Here is an 18,194-nt window from a genome sequence, read left to right as displayed (position 1 = left end):
TGTGACGGGATGCCCAGCGCCCCTCCCCCCAGCACTGGCACCAGCTGTGATGGGATGTCCAGGGCCCCTCCCCCCAGCACTGGCACCAGCTGTGACGGGATGTCCAGGGCCCTCCCCCTGGCACTCACACCAGCTGTGACGGGATGCCCAGGGCCCCTCCCCCGGCACTGGCACCAGCTGTGACGGGATGCCCAGCGCCCCTCCTCCCGGCATGGCACCAGCTGTGACGGGATGCCCAGGGCCCTCCCCCTGGCACTCACACCAGTTGCTCCAAGGTGCAGCTGGGTTGCTTGAGGCTGGCCACCAGCTGTCGGATGCCCTGGTCGCCCATCCGGTTGTTGCTCAGGTCCAGCTCCTTCAGGGTGTGGTTAATGAGGAGGACAGAAGCCAGGGTCTCACAGCAGTCGTCTGAGAGCTCGCAGTCACCCAGCCTAGGAAGCAAGGGCCACAGCTCTCCCTCCCATCATCCGCAGCAGCCAGCTCTTCCCACCCCCACTCCCCACCCCCGTGCCCCTCATCCCTGAGCTTCCTCCCGATCCGTGAGCCCCTGCTCACCAAACCTCAGTCCCTCCCTGTCTCTGGATTTGGGCCTCTCTAGGCACACTGCAGTCCTGCCAAACTCACCTTCTCGTTCCTCCTCTCCAAGCCTTTGCCCAGGCTGTCCCTTTGGAAATCCCTGATTTCCTTAGCCATTGGACTCCAGAGGCCCTCCCCTGTGGGCGGAGCTGCCGGGGCCTTCCCCTCCCATTTACCATGAGGGCAGGGCCTGTCTCACCTTGACCCATCTCCCCCCTGGGGCTCAACACACTTTTGTTCAGATTCTTTGTGACCCCTTGGGAATTTTCTGGGCCAAGACACGGGAGTAGTTCGTCATTTCCTTCTCCAGCTCATTTTACAGCTGACGAAATTGAGGCAAGTGGGGTGCAGTGACTTGCCCAGGGTCATACAGTTGGGAAGTATCTGAGGTCACATTTGAACGCAGGACCACGAATCTCCCGACTCTAGGCCCAGAGGTGCTTTACCCATGCCTAGCACACAGCAAATGCCTTGGAGGCCCCAGGTTCTCTCTCCTTCCTCCCCACTGGAAGATGTGGGCCTGGGGATCCTCACCAGAGACTCTGGAGCGGGCAGTCGGGGTGCATGAGCCCCTTGCTCATCTGCGCCACACCCACGTCCCCCAGCATGTTGGTGCTGAGCTGCAGCTCCTTCAGGGTCCGATTCCTCTCCAGGACGGTGCAGAAGCTGGCGCAGCTGGCCACTGTGAAGCCACACGTCCTCAACCACAGCTCCTCTAGCTGGCAGCCAGGGTCCAGCAGCGCCTGGCACAGCAGCTCGGCCCCCGCGTCACCCAGCTGGTTACAGATCAGACTCAGCTTTGTCAGGCAGGACTTGTTCTTCAGGACCTGGGCCAGGGCCCTGCAGCCCTCAGCTGTGATATCACACTCCCAAAGCCTGTGGGGACAGAGGGACAGTCCCTTCCAAGCTGGACATCTGCCTCCCCTTGGGGGGCTCATGGCTCTCGTGTTCCCCAAGTCTTCTCTTCTTGACTTCCACCTCTCCCTGCCCTTCCCCACTAGCTCTTCCTCCAAATGGGGTCTAAGCAGGAAGAGGGATCTGCCCCTCCCTAGTCCTGGGACCTTTGTAAGCTCAGCTCAGTACCTGGCATACAGTGGGTGCATCATAAATGTTTGCTGACTGTGCCCTCCCTCATGCAGGCTGAGAGTCCAGCAGCTTTCTGCCAATGCTCAATAGGCTTGTGGGCTACTCAGACACTCAGATCTTTTCCCAAAGGTTCTGTCTGGCCCTAGGAGGCCACTCTTTTAGTTTCATGTTGGAACTTGGCATGGCCACCTAGTAAATTGGTGATCTCTCAAGTACTATAAACCCCTCACCAACCCTTTACCAAACATGGGGTTTGCCAGGCCCTATCCACATTCTCCCAGGTTCCCAGTCAAGGATTCCTACTGCCTGGCAGGAGGTCCCTGGCTAAGGCTGCCTCCAGGCCACTCTACATTCTCCAGGCTTCTGGCTTGGGCCCACAACTTCAGCCCAGGCCAAACCCTCCTCACCACAAGGTCTTCAGGTTGCACGTTGGGCTCAGGATCCCCTGGCACAGCTGGCCCAACCCTGCATCTCCAATCTTGTTTTCTCCCAGGCACAGCTCCTGCATGGATTCCTTGGTTTGCAAGACTGTGCTGAGGTCCTTGCAATTGGCAGAGGTGACTCCGCAGCCTTCTAGTCTGTGGGAGAAAGAGGGGTCGGCCTTGGTGAGTCCTATGCCAATGCCTTTTGCTGCCAAGCAGGAAGAGAGTCGCATCTGGAAACCTCTGCCTGGTGCCGGGGCCCACTGTACAACGTAGCTGCTTTCTTCTCCAGGGGCTTCACAGGCACCCACAGATCAGGCCTTTTTAGCAAAGGCCATGGGAAACAGAACCCAACTCACTGCAGTCCCACCTGTTCTGGGAGTGGGCAAGGGACGCCAGGCAGTGGCATGGTGGTGCCAGGCTCGAGGGCAGGAAGAGCTGGGCTTAGATCCTGCCTCAAACACCTTGTGGCTGTGGGACCCTTAGAAAGAAGCTGTGCTCCTCTGATGCCAGGGCCCTCAACTGCCAAAAATGGCACCTGCTAGCCAGGGTGACGGGAGAGCACAGAAACAGTAACTCATATGCTCACTGCCATCCCCAGGGCACCCAGAGGACGTTCTGTCCCATACCAGGCAGGGGTTCTCGCTGATGGGCAGCCCCACCTGAAGCCTGGGCTGGAGTTCTGCCCCATCCTGACCAGTGTCCGCTCAGAGAAACCATGGGCAGAATCAGGGAGGGTCTGCTCAGAGCAGGGCAGGGGCTTGGTCAACGTCTCAGGGCTCCCAGCCAAGTCAGGTACGGAAGAGGGACCTCTCCACTGTCGCTGGCCTCGGAGAGAGGGGGCACAGTGGCGGACGGGGAAGTAGGAGCTAGGGCTGGCTAACTGTGCCACAGGCGGGGTGGGTGGGACCCCTCCCAAACTCCCCCAGCAGGGGGCCACAGGGAGCACTCACTTCAAGACCTGTAATTCACAGCGGGGGTCCATCAATCCCTGGCACAGAAGAGTCACACCCGCTTCCCCTAGCTCGTTATTGTTCATGGTCAGCTCCCGCAGGGAGCCCTTGGCTTTGAGAATGGCCGAAAGAGCTTCACAGCTGGCCGCAGTGAACTCACAGTATTCCAGCCTGCCGGGGATGACATGGGTGGTGAGGCCTCCATCAGCAGCTCCGCCTTCCCACGGCACCCATGTGTCCCCCCCCTCCACTGATGTATCCCTATAGCAAGCATCCCATGTCTCCTGGGGACAGAGCGCTGGGCTCGGAGTTTGGAGGAACTGAGTTCAAATCCCATCTCAGACACTTCCTAGCTGTGTGACCCTGGGCAAAGCTCTTCACCCCGTCTGCCTCAGCTCCTCATCTGTAAAATGGGCTGGAGAAGCACCCTAGGATATTTGCCATGAAGACCCCCCCAATGGGGTCACAGAGAGCTGGACTAAACACCAACTGCATGTCTCTGGCCTTTGGGGTTAAATTCCAATGCCTCACTCTCTACAGCCCAGCTTCTGACCTCGTCATTCACCTGAAACCACCCTTCCCAGAGTTACTAGGTGGTCCTTCTGGACCAGCAGCCGAGTGAGAGGGCCGGCCCGAGTCCCAACACCTGACTTCCAATCCTGCCGAAGACACTTCCATCCCAGCCAATTCCCTTCACCTCACCTCTCATCTGCAAAACCTGCCACCCAGGGTTGCTGTGAAAGGAAATTTTCTTTTTTTTTTTTTTTGCCTTTTTTTGGAGGCAGGGCAATTGGGGTTAAGTGACTTACCCAAGGTCACACAGCTAGTAAGTGTTAAGTGTCTGAGGCCGGATTTGAACTCAGGTCTTCCTGACTCCAAGGCTGTACTCCATTCACCATACCACCTAGCCATCCCGGATATTTTCATGAAGCACCTAGCACAGCACCTCCCCCCATAATGGGTCCTGGTGATCAGGCTCTCACACTTGACACCCCCCACCTCCTGCCTCCCTACCTCCTCCAGGCTGTGCCCTCTGACCCTGGGTGGCCTTCAGGGCTCCGTTCTGGGTCTCTGCTCTGGTCTGTGCCCCACCCCCCACCCACACTCCCATTCCCAGTTCTGTTCCCTCTCTGACAGTGCCTCCTCCGGGCCATGCCCTCTGAGATTTTTCAGCCATTTCCAACTGGACATTCAACAGATATCTTCAACTCAATGGCTCCAAAACCAATCTTGTTACCTTTCTCATTCTCTTTCACCTTCCCTGCAGAGGGCACCAGCCTCCTCCCAGCCCCACAGGCTCCCAAGCCAGGGGTCACCCTGGGCTCCTCACTATCTCCCCCCAATCCCCTCACACCTGGACCATTGCAGGAGCTATTGCAGGGTCTGCCTGCCTGTCTCTCCCCACTCCCATCCACCCTCCATAGTGAGCATGTCACCCCCGTCCCCAGTAAACTCCAGTGACCTCCTGGTACTATGGGGCCTTCCGAGCTCTCCATCACCAGCCAGTGGCTCTGATCTCTCTGCTATTCCCACCCCAAGACCTTCCATCTCCAGACTCTGTGTTCTCACTGTCCGTCCCCTTGGTCCCAGATTCCTGGCTTCCCTTCATGGTACGCACTGCCAAGGCTTGCAAAGCACTTTACAAACACATGTCATCTGAGCTTCACAACAAGCCTGGGAGGGAGGAGACTGAGGGAGAGCATCTGAGTTGCTGCACAGCTTTGAAGTGCTCGAGGCCAGGTTTGAGCAACTCTTCCTGACCGCAGGCCCTGAGGGCACCTTCCATCTCAGCTGCCTCATTAGAGTGAAGGCTTCATGGGGGCAGGCACCGCTCCCAGTGCCTTTGTCTTTGGGTGCCTAGCTCCTTGTCCTGGGCCCAACACAGGGTGCTGCCTGCCTGAACGGGGCTAACCCCATTTCTCGTCTCTTTTCACTTCTGGCCCCCACGTGCAGGCCAGAGCACCGCCAAACCTTCTGGTGAGCCCCACTGGCTCAGCAGCCCCTCTCCCCCTCCTTCCCAGTGGCCTATGGCGCCAGCCCCTGCAGAGGACAGCCCACAGACATCCCTCCAGCTCCATTACTCTCAGAGGTCACCAGCAGTGATCCAAGCCATCCTGCCCATCTCATCTCTGCCAAGCCTTCCTGATTTCTCAGGCCACTACCTGCCAGGGCTCCTGCCCTAGCCCATCCTTAAATCAGGCCGAAGAGACCTTCCCAAAGCAAAGATCTGCTTCCCACTATGGTCTTAGGCTGGGGGTGGGGAACAGTGGCCTCGAGGCACTCGTGGCCTTCTAGGTGCTTGGGTGCAGCCTTTGGATGAGCCCAAGTTTCATAAAAGAAATCCATACCTGGAACAACTCTGTTTCTGCCCATGCCCTCCTTCCCCTCTTCAATCAAGTGCAGCTCAGAAGCCCCCTCTCCAGCTCTTCCCACGCCCAGAATGCTGGAGCCCAGCAGGGTCAGGCCATCCTCCCTGCCACACCTCCCTCCCATGCTTACTTAGCACTGGGCCTGCCTGACTAGGTCTGCCTGGAAGGAGATTCTGGGATGTCGATCCTCTCCCTGACCCAGCAATGCTGCTATTACAGCTAGCCTGGCAGGAGCCCGACTGGGGAGAACCCGCCTGCCGAGGCCACCTGGGGGGAGCCCACCTGCAGAGAACCTGACTGCCCAGACTCCCACTTCCCCAGGGGAAGCCCACCTGGCGGGAGCCCGCCTGCCCAACCCCACTGGCCCCCACCCCTCAGCTCGGACCAGGGCACTCACTCCAGCCTCTGCAGGCTGCACCTGGGGTCCATGAGGCCTTCACACAGCAGCTTCATGCCCTCGTCACCCAGGTGGTTGTCACTGAGCTGAAGGTCTACCAGGGTAGACTTTGTCCGGAGCAGGGCCGGGATCAGTTCACAGCCGGCGTATGTGATGTTGCAATTCTGCAGACTGGCAGAGACGGGGACAGAAACGGTGGCAGTGCCCTCACGCTCCAAGCTCCCCGGATGTGCCCGGGAGGCCCCATACCCCAACGGAACCCAGTGGGGAGGTTCCCGGCTTGGGGGCACTTGGGACTCACTTGAGTTTCTGTATCTTGCAGGTGGAGCTCTGCAGGCCCTTCATTACCAGCTGGGCCCCTGCGTCTCCCAGCTCATTGTTGGCCAGGCTGAGCTCCGTCAGGGAGGAATTGGCTTGCAGCACAGAGCTGATGCTGGCACACATGGTATTGGTGAGGCCACAGTCATCGAGCCTGGAAGACAAAGGCCCCAAGGGCAAAGGGAGCTCCCCCGGGGGGCAGCCAGAGCCCCAGGGACCCAGCAGGGGCCCAGGACGGTGGGTAGGCCCCTCCTTACCTGATGACACCATACTGCTGCAGAGAGGGAAGGAGCTCAGTCCAGCGGGCACTGCTCAGATCTTCACACTGAATCTCCAGGCTCATGGTGGGTGAGGGAATGGCACCTGTGGGCAAAGAGAGAAGACAGTGAGCCTGTCTGCAGTGCTCAAGACTGAGAGGACCCCCCACCCCCCAGGAAGAGAACGTAGCAGTCCCTGCCTTCGAAGCACACAATCTAGCCAGGAATTCTGGGCTCTTCTCTGTCTAACCTGGACCTGACACTGAGAACCCAGTATCCCTGGCTTCTGCTTGAAGACCTCCAGAGGCAGCCTGCACCTGCCATAGAGCCTAAATCCACTGCTCACCAGCTGGTTTTCAATTCTACCCAAACCTCCCATGAACCCTGCAGGCCCGGACTCCCTTCCCAGGGTCGGTGTCTGGACCCTCCCAGGGCTAGGGGGCCGCCCACGAGACTGTCACAAGCAGGAAGAGGCCAGATGCCACTGGACAGTCCCTGAGGAGAAGAACAGGTCTGGCCAGGAGGCAGCAGGCGTGGAGGCTGGGAGGACCCCAGGGTCACCAGCAAGAGAGGCGGAACAGAAAGGCCATTTAGATGAGGAGAGCTGGCAAGGGTGAGAGCTGAGGCCAAGACAAAGCCAGGAGTGAGGTGGCCGTGACGCCAAGCCGCTTCTCACTCAAACAGATCTGAACAAGACATCTCTCAAGGCCGGCCGGGCCAGTAGAATAAACAAGCTCATTTGTTCAGTCAATGACACGCCAATCAAGATACCCAAAATTATTTTACAGAGCTAGAAAAAATAGTACCAGAATTCATCTGGAAGAACAAAAGGCCTAGGATATCAAGGGCATATGTGGGAAAAACCTGAGAAGGGAGGTGATCTGGTGCGCCAGACCTCAAACTATCACAGGGCAATGGAGGGAAATGAGCACTGTGATATCAGACTCTATCCTTCAAAGGCTGTGAGGTCACTCCTAGCCCCCAAGGCTCCTTAATTAGTGGGAGCTGCTGGTCCCCCCCCCCATCCCCACAGGGGACCTTCTCCCAGAGACCTAATTCAAGTTTGGAATGACCTGATAAACAAAGGAGAAAACAAGCAGATTGAGAAGGCAACTCCAGTTCCTTAGGGGCTAGAGAGGGGTGTGATCGGACCAGCCTACCGCCTCCCCTCCACTGCCATCTCAAAGACTGGGAAGAGCTGGGAACCCTTAGCTGGCCACCCATCGGGATGGCAAGGGGAGGTCCCAATGGAGGTCCCACCATGGGCCAGCTCTCATTGAGGGGCTTTGGCACAAATGTGGCCCTGTCCCTTATTAAGATATCCTATGCCCCTATCAATAAATAAGTATTCTGCTCAGAGAAATAACTTCATTTTTTTTATTGGTTAAATTTCCCCCCAGACCATATTCATCATGAAAACAATCTGGTCTGGGCAAAGAAAAAGGGGTGCACAGGCTTTATGACATCAGGGAGTGGTGACCTGACAAACAGCTGACTTGTATTTAAATGAGGGAGGACTGGGTAAGGTCTCCAGCCTCCCTTTCTCCTCCAGAGCCATGTGGGTGCAGTGGCCGGAGAAAATCAGAACGACTGGAGATGGCCCAAAATGCAGTCCTTTTAGGCTAAGGCCTTTTCAGGTTGCCACTTGGAGTGAGGTAATAGGCCTCTTTAAGAGCAGTAAGTGGAGGGAGGGTCCCTTTCATTACTGCCACTCACTGACTCACTTATGCACACCACATGCAGTAGGAGGTGCCCAGGGTAATCTGCTGTTGTTCAATTCTGTCCACCTCTTTGTGATCTCATTTGGGGTTTTCTGGGCAGAGATCCCAGAGGGGTTTGTCATTTCCTTCTCCAGCCCATTTTACAGATGAGGAAACTGAGGCACACAAGGTGAAGTGACATGCCCGGGGTCACACAGCTAGGAAGTGTCTGAGGCCAGATCTGAACTCAGGTCTTCCTGACTCCAAGCCCAGCACTCTATCCCCAGTGCCACCTAGCTGCCCACAGTAATCTGGTGTTTGATAAAAACCAAAGATCCACATTTTGGGAGCCAAATTCACTGACAAAAATTTGCTAGGAAAACTGGAAAGCAGTTTGGCAGAAACTGGGCACAGACCAACATCTCACACCATATATCGAGCTAAACTCAAAAAGAATGTGGGATTTAGGGAAGCCAGGAAAAGTTTGCCTCTCAGATCTGTAGATAAGGGAAGATCTTGTAAGCAAATGAGATGAGAGGTCCACAACAGGCCAAAAAGGAAGGGGGGCAGTGCAGCCCCACAGTGGGAGCTAAAAGCAGAGGTGACCCAAGAAGAACGGCACTTTCCCTTACTCCTGCCCCTGACTCCCTTCATACAAAGAGTCAGGTCAAAGTTCCCTCCCCACTGCCTGGGGATCTGGGACATGGCCCCAGAAAGGGAGAAGTGTCCTTAGCTGCAGGGTCATCCAATGGACAAGAAACAGCTTGGGGGAAATCAAGGCACAGACCAAGGCAGCCAATTGCATACACCCTCTACTGCAGAGACTAAAGACTGAGGGTCCCATAAAGTGGGATGTCCTGAGAGGTGCCAGGAGCTTTGGGGCCACCTACCTTCCAGTGCCCCTCTCTCACAGGTAAGGAGATGGGGGACCACTACCTTCTGGGTTTTCCCCTTCTTCCTTCCCCCTGGCTAGGGCTGCCTTAAGTGTCTGCTACCCTCTGTTGAAAGCCAGAGAACTGGGGCAGCATTAGACCCAGCAAGTGAGTACCCCTGCTCCAACAGCCCCTAATCCCAGCTGTCCCACAGCAGCCTCCTCCTCAGGCCCCCTGCCTCTGACCTCTCCCTTCATAGCTGCTTCCCCACTCAGGAAGCTTTGGCAACTCCCTATCCTTGTAGGACCAAATCCCAACTGCCCCTCCAGACACAGGTCTTCCAATGATGGAGTGAGGGGACCTGGATACCTAAAAAAAAAAAACACAGAACCGCTAGCGGTGTCTGTCCCATGTATTCCTGCAGTCCAGTGACTGGCCGACCCCAGACCACACCCCTCAATCCCAGCTCCCTCTTAGCTGACATTGCACTGTCCCCTTGGCCCCGTGCAGAGTACTTATTACTTCTTAATCTAACCCAGCCCCTTTCATGGTCGTTTGGGTATATAAGCATCAGCCTCAACCCCATTAAGCTGTAGGTTAGCTAAGAATCTCACCAGCTTTTCTGGTCTTAAAATAAACCAGGGGTGGGGAACCTTTGGGCCCTGAGGCCACACGTGACCCTCTATGTCCTCAAGTGGGGCCCTTTGACTGAATCCAAATTTCACAAATTTCCTCTTAATAAAAGGATTTGTTTTGTAAAACCTGAAGTCAGCTGTATCCCAAAGAGATCATAAAAATGAGAAAAGAACCGACGTGTACAAAAATATTTATAGCAGCTCTGTTTGTGGTGACCAAGAACTAGAAACTGAGGGGATGTCCGACACCTGGGGAAGGACTGAACAAGTCATATGTGATTGTGATGGAACACTGCTGTGCTGTGGGCAATGACTTCAGAAAAAACCTGGAAAGACTTGAATGAACTGATACAAAGTGAGGGGAGCAGAACCAAGAACACTGTATACAGGAACAGCCACATTGTGCAATGACTGACTTTCTCAGCGATGCACCGTACTAAGACAGTTCCAAAAGTCTCATGATGGGAAGTACCATCCACATTCAGAGAAAGAACGGTGACATCTGAACACAGATCAAAACAGAGTATCTGTTCTCTTTTTTGGGGTTTCCCTCCCCTCACATTAGTTCTAATTCTTCTTTAGAACATGATTAATGTGAAAATATATAATATGAATATACATGTAGAGACTGCATCAAACCATGTGCTATTTTGGGGAGGGGAAGGGGAGAAAATGTAGAACTCAAAATCTTATGGAAGTGAATTTGAAAACTAAAATCAAATAAATTATTTTTTTAAAAGGACAGAAAAAATCCTCACTCAGTCAAAAGGCAGCACCCAAGGACCTGGGTGAAGGTCACATATGACCTCAAGGTGAAGGTCCGTCCCCCCCCAACCTAGTCACTTGTCTGGAAGGTCTGGGTGAGTGAATTTGTTCCAGGTGGACACTACCCCATATCCTGACATCCCAGGGTTCCCAGCAACCCACAACTCATCACTTTCATGAATCTACATTCCAGCCAAATTGGCTGCCAGTGCCCATCCAGCCCCCAAGCCTTTGTACTCACTCCCTAATGCATGCTCTCCCTCTGCTCTTAGCCCTGAGTACTCTCCTTCCCCAGTGAGCTGCTACTGACTTTCTCTGCATCCTGGCTGTAAACCCTCTGAGGGCAGGGGCTGCCTAGAAGCTGGCAGAGGGCCTGGCTAGGAGCAGGCAGTTGGCCAGTGACTGAGGAGTCAGACAGGGTGGAGAGAGGGCTGGGCTGCCACCTGGGAATTTTCCCAGCTCTGGCCTCTCCCAGGCCACAGAGCATGCATGTACCAGTCTGGCAGAGCCGGGGCTGAAGGGCTGCCACCCCACAACTCCCATGCACCTCAAAAGCCAAGTGAGTACTAGGGAACCCCTCACTCATTGGATCCCCCTCTCTCCCTCCTTCCTCTTCCAGCCCCATGCCTCTAAAGAAAACCCTAATTGTTAGTTTTCCCTGGGGCACCCACCTGGCTAGGACTGTCACTCCCTAAACTCTCTGGGCTGGCATTCAAGGCGTTCCTTTCTAGTCCCAGCTCTAGCTGACCTCAGAATCCTGGCTGAGCAGGGTCTGGGGACTATCCCATCCTCCCCTCCCCTCCTCCAGCAGCTGGAAGCAGACCAGGAGCTGCCCAGTTCGGAGCATCCCTCTTCTTGACCAGGAGGGTCTGACAAGACCCTACTTACCTGGGGCTGGAGAGAGGGGAGTCTCCAAAGGCCGAGGGAGACTGAGGGAGCCAGGCGGCAGCAGCCACACACTCTAGGCCAGGACTGTGACTCATGCCCCGTGATTCAGACATCTAGCCCATGGCTCCTCCCCCAGGGCCCCACCCAGGCTCTCCCAGCCTCCAGGGACCTCCTCCATGGACCTCAACTGAGTTTAGCCCAGCAATGGACATAGAGAAGGGCCCCTAGATCCTCACTGGGAGGAGAGGAGCAGGGGGGAGGGGAGGGGGAAAGAAGGGAGCCTCACTGTACATTTCAGGGGAAGGGAAGGGGGAAAAGAGGAGAAAGAAGCCTCATTGTATAATTGGGGGGAGGGGGAAGGGGAGAGGAAAGGAAGGGGGAAAGGGAGACTCATTGCATAATAGGGGGAGGGGAGAAGAGAGAGGGGAAGGGAGGGGGAGAGGAACCGGACTGGGGAAAAAGGGAGCCTCAGTACAGTTGGGGGGGGGGGTATCCCGATTTCTCTCTCCTGGGCCTGCCCCTCTTCCCCAGACTGTAGGGTCCAGATGGGCTGGGAAAGCTGGAACCCTCTCCACCCAGTCATTCCAGCTAGGAGAAAACTGCCCCCTGGGGTGGGGTTTCTAAGGTTTGCTAATAAGATTCCTGCTGAAGTGTGGAAGCCCAGATTTGAAGTGAGGAAGACCAGAAATAAAATGTGATCTCAGATATTAACCAGTTTTGTGACCCTGGGCAAGTGGGCTAATGGCACTTATCTTCCAGAATTGTGAGTCTCTGATATATTGTTGATGATTCCAGCTGGAAGGGGCCTCAGATGCCCCAGAATCTAATACTCCCTTGTTTCACAGTGGGGGGAGACTGAGGCCAGAAAGTACAGTGATACCTCTGGAGGTACCAGAGAGTCACCCAGGTTCCAATTTCTCAGAAAGCTCAGGAGGCAGAAAACTCGAGGCCACACATGCCTCCAAGGTCCTGGGGGGCCTGTTGGCCTTCCAGGGCCATCTCATTCATGCCAGGGAAGTTGGGGGAAGGGAGCTGGCAGGCCCCAGCACAGGTCAGGGGTGGATATAACCAACCGCTGGCGCTTTTTAGCTGGGTCACCCTGACCAAGTCATTTTGCTGATTTCTGCCTCCATTTCCCCATCTGTAAAATAGCCAAGAGAGCACCTCCATCTCAGGGGTGTTGGGAGGACCAAACATGTTCAATGTCTGTTCTCCCCCTCTCAGACCAGCTGGGGCAGACCAAGAGTTTCCCCCAAATCCCCTTTGGGAGCCCCTACTAAGTAAGCAAAGGCTACTCCATGAGCTGGCTTCAGTTTCTTCATCCAGGCCAAGAGCCCACGACCACTGGCCCTAGGTCCCTGAGGGGTCTCTCTCCCCTTTGATTTCGGGTGTACCCAGCCCAGCGGCCCCTGGGCGCTGGGAGCCCTTCCAGCCCGGGATCTGGGGCACAGCCTCCGATGGTCCTGCTGTGGGTGGCAGAGTTGGGACCGCCCTCTCACCAGCTTCCGGGAAAGGAGAACCCCGGCTCCGTGGACGATTGGGCGCGGGGCCACCCCGGGGCACCGGCAGCTGCAGGAAGGACGAATCGGGGCCCCCGTGGCCCGTATCCCGCGAAGGTGGCCGGGAGGCTCCCCACCTCGGGCACCGCCGCAGCCACCGAAGCCCCAGCATAGCCCCCGCCCGCGGGCAGCGGGGTCAGGGTCAGCTTGGAGCCTGCGGGCAAACCTCGCCCGGGGGCCCCCACCCCCACCCCCACCCCCCAGCCGGAGCCGGTTCCGCCTCCGCTCCCCGCAGTCTCGGGGCAGCCGCGTGGGGGCGATCTCGGGCGCGCAGAGCAAAGGGCCGGGGCTGTGGGCACGCGCCGTGCGTTGAGGGAGGGGCCTTACCCACTTGCGAGGGCGTCTCGGGGCACGCAATGGCCTTACGCGGGCGCCGGGTGTGCGTGTCTGCGCGTGGGTGGAGAGGTGCGAAGCCCCGCCCCTGCAGCGCGTGGGGGGGCAGGGGGGAGGGGAGGACAGGGAGCGCCCTCCCAGTCCCACCTCCCCGTCTATCCCCTGAACCCCGGACCCGGGGCCGAGGCCTCAGAGAGGAGCCAGGCAGTGCCGGCCGCCCCCCGCGCAGACTCACCTCCGCCTTGCTCCTTCCCCCTCCCGCTGGTCCAGGCCTCCTTCGGCGGCGGCGGCAGCTGCGCGGCACGGGAAGAGGCCCGTCTGGGTCCGTTAACCAAGCTACGGGGGCGGGGCCAGAGGGCGGGGCGGGGCTTCGTCGGGGGGCGGGGCCATCGCTCGTTCCCCACCCCGCGTCTCGGGCCTCCTCCGCGGCCTTGGCCCTGAGTTACTTTGTATTACTGGGTGTCCCTTGGCGTTACTTTGTAACTCCGTGCCGACGCCCGGGGTCTTCCTCCCCAGGAATGCTGAAGGGTCTCGGCACAGCTGCCGCTACGTAGGGCTGGGATCTGAAGCTCCCTGGGTACACAGGGCAGCCAGCATTTTCAATCCCCCCACTCGTGCGCCGGCCGCTTCTGGACCGCTCTGCAGCCTTGGACCCTAGGGAGCACCCCCTCCTGAGTCCTCGCTCCTCTCCGGCTTTTTGTGGTCCTGGTTGCAGGTTCTCCGCCAGCCTGTCTGACTGCTCCTTCCCTTTCGCTTTTAGTGGTTCTTCATCCGACGCCACGCTCCCCTACCTGGGGGTGTCGGGCTCCCTACCGGACTTTCCGTCCTGGATTCGATCTCTTCCTCTTTGGCTTCCCTGGGTCTCCATTAGCTTCTCTCTGCGGATGACTCCTTACTTCCAGCCCCACCCAGGCTCTCCCTGAGCTCCAGCCCCAAGTTTCCAACCTGCTGCCCCATAGACAACTTAAACTCAACATGTCCTAAGCCTTACCGTTCTCTTGGCTCCCAGGACCTCCTCTCTTCCCAGCTTCCCTCCCTCTGTCCGTCTAAGTGCTCACATTATCCTGGCCTCCTCCCTCTCCCTCCCCTCCCCTCCCCTCCCCAGAGCTGGCCAGCCTAAGTCCCTCGCTCACAGCCCATCTCTCAGCTGCATGATTGAAGGAGGCTTCTCACTAGGCTCCCTACCCCAAGTCTCCCCCCAGCCCAGACCATCCTCCCCACTGCTACCAAAGCGACTTTCTTTACATGCAGAGCTGACAGTCACCCTCCTATCCAACTGCAGAGCCTCCCTGCTGCCTGTTGGAGAGAAGGCCCGTCTGTTTAGCTTTGAAAGCCTATCACGACTTCGCCCCGTCAGGCTTTCCAGCCTCGTTGCTCTCCTCAGGCCAAACGGGCCTTCTCTCGGCTCAGTCAGGGCCCTCCAGCCCTCACCGCTGGCTCTGTACTGGCTGCTTCCAGCCAGCTCTGCATCATGCAGGAGAGCATTGCCCACGCCCCCAGCTGCCAAGGCTTTGCCTCCTACTGCATCTAGAGGCAGGTGGTTTGGCCAGAGAATGAGTGGGAGCCTTTGGAGGGCAGGGGCCGTTTTGTTCCGTTTTTGCACGGCCGGCGCCCAGTACACAGCAGGAGCTTAATCGCTGCCTAGCGATTAATTGATTTGCAAATCCGATGGCTCCACAGGCTTTGCCTTCTTCTTGGTCACTGCATACAGTTCCATCTGTGGAATGGGCGCGGTTCCTGCACTTCCCCTTCCCTGGGCTTGGAAGGCTCTACAAAAGGTTGTCATTCCCCCTCTGAGTCTGCCCACTAAGACCAATGGCCTTCGGGTGGCCAGGGCTCTGGGAGTGGAAGGCGGAGGCAAGAAAGCACTGAGGCTGAACTACAACTCCCCGCGGGCCTCGGGGACACATTGCGCATGTGTCCAGGCCTCTGCCTTTCAGGTCTGATTCCACTGGGTGGCGCTGCTGCTCAGCTGTGGGCGGGGCAGGGGGAGGGAAAAGGGGGCAGGGAAGAGGAGGGAAGAAGGGAGGGGGAGAGGCAGAGAGGAGGGAGGAAGGGAGAACGAAATGGGGGCGAGAGGGAGGAGGAAGGGGGCGGGAAGGCCTCTGCTCCGCCCACATGCTGGAGGGGGAGGGGAGAAGAAGGGGAGGAGGGGGAGGAGGGGGAGGAGGGCAAAGGCGGGGGATGCGGGGCTGCCCCGAGTCTTCTCTTCTGTCTGCTCGGGAGCCTCTGGAGCCTGAGCGGCCGCGGCCGCCTCCGCCTAGGCTGCTGCAGGTAAGGGAGCCAGTCAGCCCACGGGGGAGCTGCGCGCGTGGCTGCCTGGGTGGGTGCCCCCCTCGCGTGGCAGAGCTGCGGCGGAGCTGGGTGTGACCCTGCGTGGGTCTGGGGGACCGCAGGGGTTTCACTCTGTGTCTGCCTGGGCCGGCCCAGGGCAGGCTGGGCCGGGGGGCCTGGGGGATAGGGATGCAGGGCCTGGCTCTGACGAGGACAGACTGGGCTGGGCACCCATCCGGCACGCACCCTCGGGCTGGCCGTGGTTAACTTCATCGCGGACCCACGTGTGGTCAGCCTGCGAGGGGCACCCCAGATGGCAGTGGGCAGAGGGGAAGAGCCAGGCAGAGCCCAGGAAGGGGCCCCAGCAGTCGTGGTAATCCGCTCGACCCCAGGCACCCAGCTGGTAGGTCAGCCAGGCCGTCCCCGTCTGTCGCACTGGCTCCCAGAGCTGACCCCTCCCCACTTCATTTTTCCACCCTTGTGGCCCTGATCCTGTATTCTGCCACCTCTGTGAATGAATATCCCTTGACCCCAGGGCCTTCTGAGAGCAGGTAGGTGGCCTGTGGTCACCAAGCAGGGAGGTGCCCCGGTCTCTCCATCAGGGCCAGGGTACCCGACGATGCTATGTCTCTCAAGGGGGAGCCTGGACCTGGGCCTCAGAGGGCCAGGAGTGTGGGTAAATGGCAAACACTGGCGAAATCTTGGCCAGCATTGCTTCCTTGAACTGAGGGCCAGTCCTGGACACTGTTCCCATGAGGCTGCCTGCAGCCTGAGTTCCTGTGTGTCATTGCTGCAGTTACTTTCCCCTCCTCAGCTGGGCTGTTGCCAGCTTCCAGCTTCTCTCCTCATTCATTTGTGGTGAGAAGGGAAACTGGGACCCTGTGCCTATCAGAAAAGACATTCAAAGAAATTGACCATGGCTGAGTAGAACTCAGGGACAGGATGGCTATTCAGGGGACTCAGGTGATGTGCCCAGGACGGCTTTGGTCCAGAGGAAGCCTGTAAAGCACCTGCTGTGTGTCAGGGTTTGACTCCAGCACCTTCCTTCACAGTCTAGTGAGAAAGCATAGCTTTAACCCATCAGAGAGATGAGGAAAGAAGATGGAAGGGCCCTTTGGGGGGGTACTCTGCTGACACGTCTCGAGGGCTGGAAATCTGGGGCCTACGTAGGCTCAGCTATTCCTAAGCTGTAAGACCTTGGATGGAGGCTGCCCCACAGCTTGGAGGATCTCCAAGGAGTCTGAATGGCTGCTAACAGCAGAACCATTAACAATCACCATTAGTGATCCTGATATTAACTCACTAGGGGACCTTGAGTTTCCTTGTCCAGAAAATGAGAGAATTGTATCAGCTGACCTCCAAGGACCTTTCTAGTTCTGACAGTCTAAAATCCTCTGTACCTCAGTTTCTCTAGCTGCAATGAAGGTCTGCCTCCCTTCTCTCTAATGAGAGATAGCTCAGGACTGCATCAAGCCTGTCCCACTAAGTTGGGGTTGTGGTGGGGGTGGTAGTGCCCCCACTCGAGGTCAGTCATGACAAGGTTTGGCAAGGCAGACCCAGGGATAGCCCGGCTCCAGAGAAATGTACTGAGCAAGCGAGGGGCTATGATGGTTTGGGAGTTTGGGGGGGGGTGCCTACTGTGTCTGGCTCAGAATGGGCTTGGCCTAGCCCCAAAGGGGCCCATTCTGTGCCCATTCACCATGAGACCCTGGCCCTGCCTGTGTGCCTCAGTTTGCCCATTTGAGAACAGCTGGGGCGCCACTGGAGTACCTAGTGGTGGGTGACAATTGTAATCCCCCCTTCTTCCCAGAGGCCAGGCAGTTTGCAGATTTCTAATGTTCAGAGAAGCTGATTCCGTGGCCCAGCAGGTGAGAGTGAAAACCTGGCCAGGGCTCTTGCCTTCACAGCCATGGTCTCCCCAGCATGTGGGCCTCAGCTCTCTGAAGGCTTGGCCCAGCCTTGGCCTCCTTCAGGCAGGAGCCAGAGTGTGAGAGGAAGGCACAAAATTGGCATCTGGGCTATCCCACCGGGTTGAGGTTGGCTGGGCAGGTGGGGAGCTCCCCATCACCAGCTGTCTCCCAGTAGAAGGTAGAAGACTTATCTTGGCCTACTGTTCTCTGATCCGTCCCAAGGAACCTGGGTAAGTTTTGGAACATGAGCCCCAGGTTCCCTGGCCACACATGCCTTTGGGCCATGCCCTTCTGGCAGTGTGCAACACCCAGATGCTTCTCCAGCAAAGGGGCCTGTTCTCTCAACCTCCTCCCTGCTGGCCTCCCTCCCTTAGGGTGCTGGGATGAGGCATGAGCTTAGCTCTGGCTCTCCCTTCACCCCCCCCCCCCATGCTCCCCAGGGCTTTCAGAATTCTTTCCTCCTGGAAGCAGACGCCCTGAGGGAGTGACTCATTGGCCAGAATCCCCAATGGGCCTGGGCCTGGGGCAGCTGGCAGCCAGCCCAGGGATGCCAGCACTGTGTGCCAATGTCTGAATGGGTGGTGGCATAGCCTCAATCCCCTCTGGGGGCAGAGTGGGCAGGGTGGGGGAACAGGATAGACATATCTTTTCAAAAGACCATCAGTGTCTTCCAGGGACAAGGTAGGGGTTGTTTGGAAATGAAGAAAGGGGAGGGGGACCAGCCTGCTGCCGAAGAAAGTCAGGGAGCCTGGATAGGCAGCCACGGGAAGGGAGAGAACTGGTCTCTGGCCTTCACTAGGAAGGTTGCTGCCCTGTGCCTGGGCTCTGTGTGTGTGTGTGTGTGTGTGTGCATATATGTGTGAGTGGGGGGATGTTTGTG

At 57.6% G+C, this 18,194-nt stretch overlaps 3 protein-coding genes across 13 annotated transcripts in view; 1 reads left to right on the top strand and 2 right to left on the bottom strand.

Annotated features, from left to right (window-relative positions):
* The window catches only part of RNH1 (ribonuclease/angiogenin inhibitor 1), a 140,246-nt gene that overhangs the window by 399 nt on the left and 121,653 nt on the right, over positions 1-18,194 (bottom strand). The window contains exons 2-9 of one of the 5 annotated variants that reach the window (XM_069107945.1): positions 13,366-13,450; positions 6,379-6,484; positions 6,105-6,275; positions 5,804-5,974; positions 3,038-3,208; positions 2,070-2,240; positions 1,111-1,452; positions 261-431 (exon numbers count right to left, since the gene is read on the bottom strand). In XM_069107945.1, coding sequence (XP_068964046.1) covers positions 261-431; positions 1,111-1,452; positions 2,070-2,240; positions 3,038-3,208; positions 5,804-5,974; positions 6,105-6,275; positions 6,379-6,484; positions 13,366-13,450 — 1,388 coding nt within the window. Of the gene's footprint in view, positions 1-260; positions 432-1,110; positions 1,453-2,069; positions 2,241-3,037; positions 3,209-5,803; positions 5,975-6,104; positions 6,276-6,378; positions 6,485-11,238; positions 11,325-12,737; positions 12,925-13,124; positions 13,149-13,365; positions 13,469-18,194 lie in introns of those variants that run through there. The other 4 variants (XM_069107947.1, XM_069107948.1, XM_069107944.1 and 1 more) reach the window with 4 other exon arrangements.
* ANO9 (anoctamin 9) overlaps positions 1-18,194 on the bottom strand; it is a 165,435-nt gene that overhangs the window by 69,670 nt on the left and 77,571 nt on the right. The window lies entirely within an intron of this gene.
* LOC138176974 (USP6 N-terminal-like protein) overlaps positions 15,277-18,194 on the top strand; it is a 33,179-nt gene continuing 30,261 nt past the window's right edge. For 6 of the 7 annotated variants that reach the window (XM_069107931.1, XM_069107929.1, XM_069107927.1 and 3 more), the window contains exon 1: positions 15,282-15,404. Coding sequence is in view for 1 of the 7 variants with exons in the window: in XM_069107930.1 (XP_068964031.1) it covers positions 15,315-15,404 (90 nt within the window). In the remaining 6 variants the exon portion in view is untranslated. Of the gene's footprint in view, positions 15,405-18,194 lie in introns of all 7 variants that reach the window. The other variant, XM_069107930.1, reaches the window with a different exon arrangement.

Source organism: Petaurus breviceps, unplaced genomic scaffold (assembly GCF_028583685.1).
Source record: "Petaurus breviceps papuanus isolate PSGF00001 unplaced genomic scaffold, PetGlider_PUasm1.0 90317, whole genome shotgun sequence".
Taxonomy (NCBI): Eukaryota; Metazoa; Chordata; class Mammalia; order Diprotodontia; family Petauridae; genus Petaurus; species Petaurus breviceps.
Note: the sequence above shows the minus strand (reverse complement) of the source record. Positions and strands in the feature narration are given on the sequence as shown.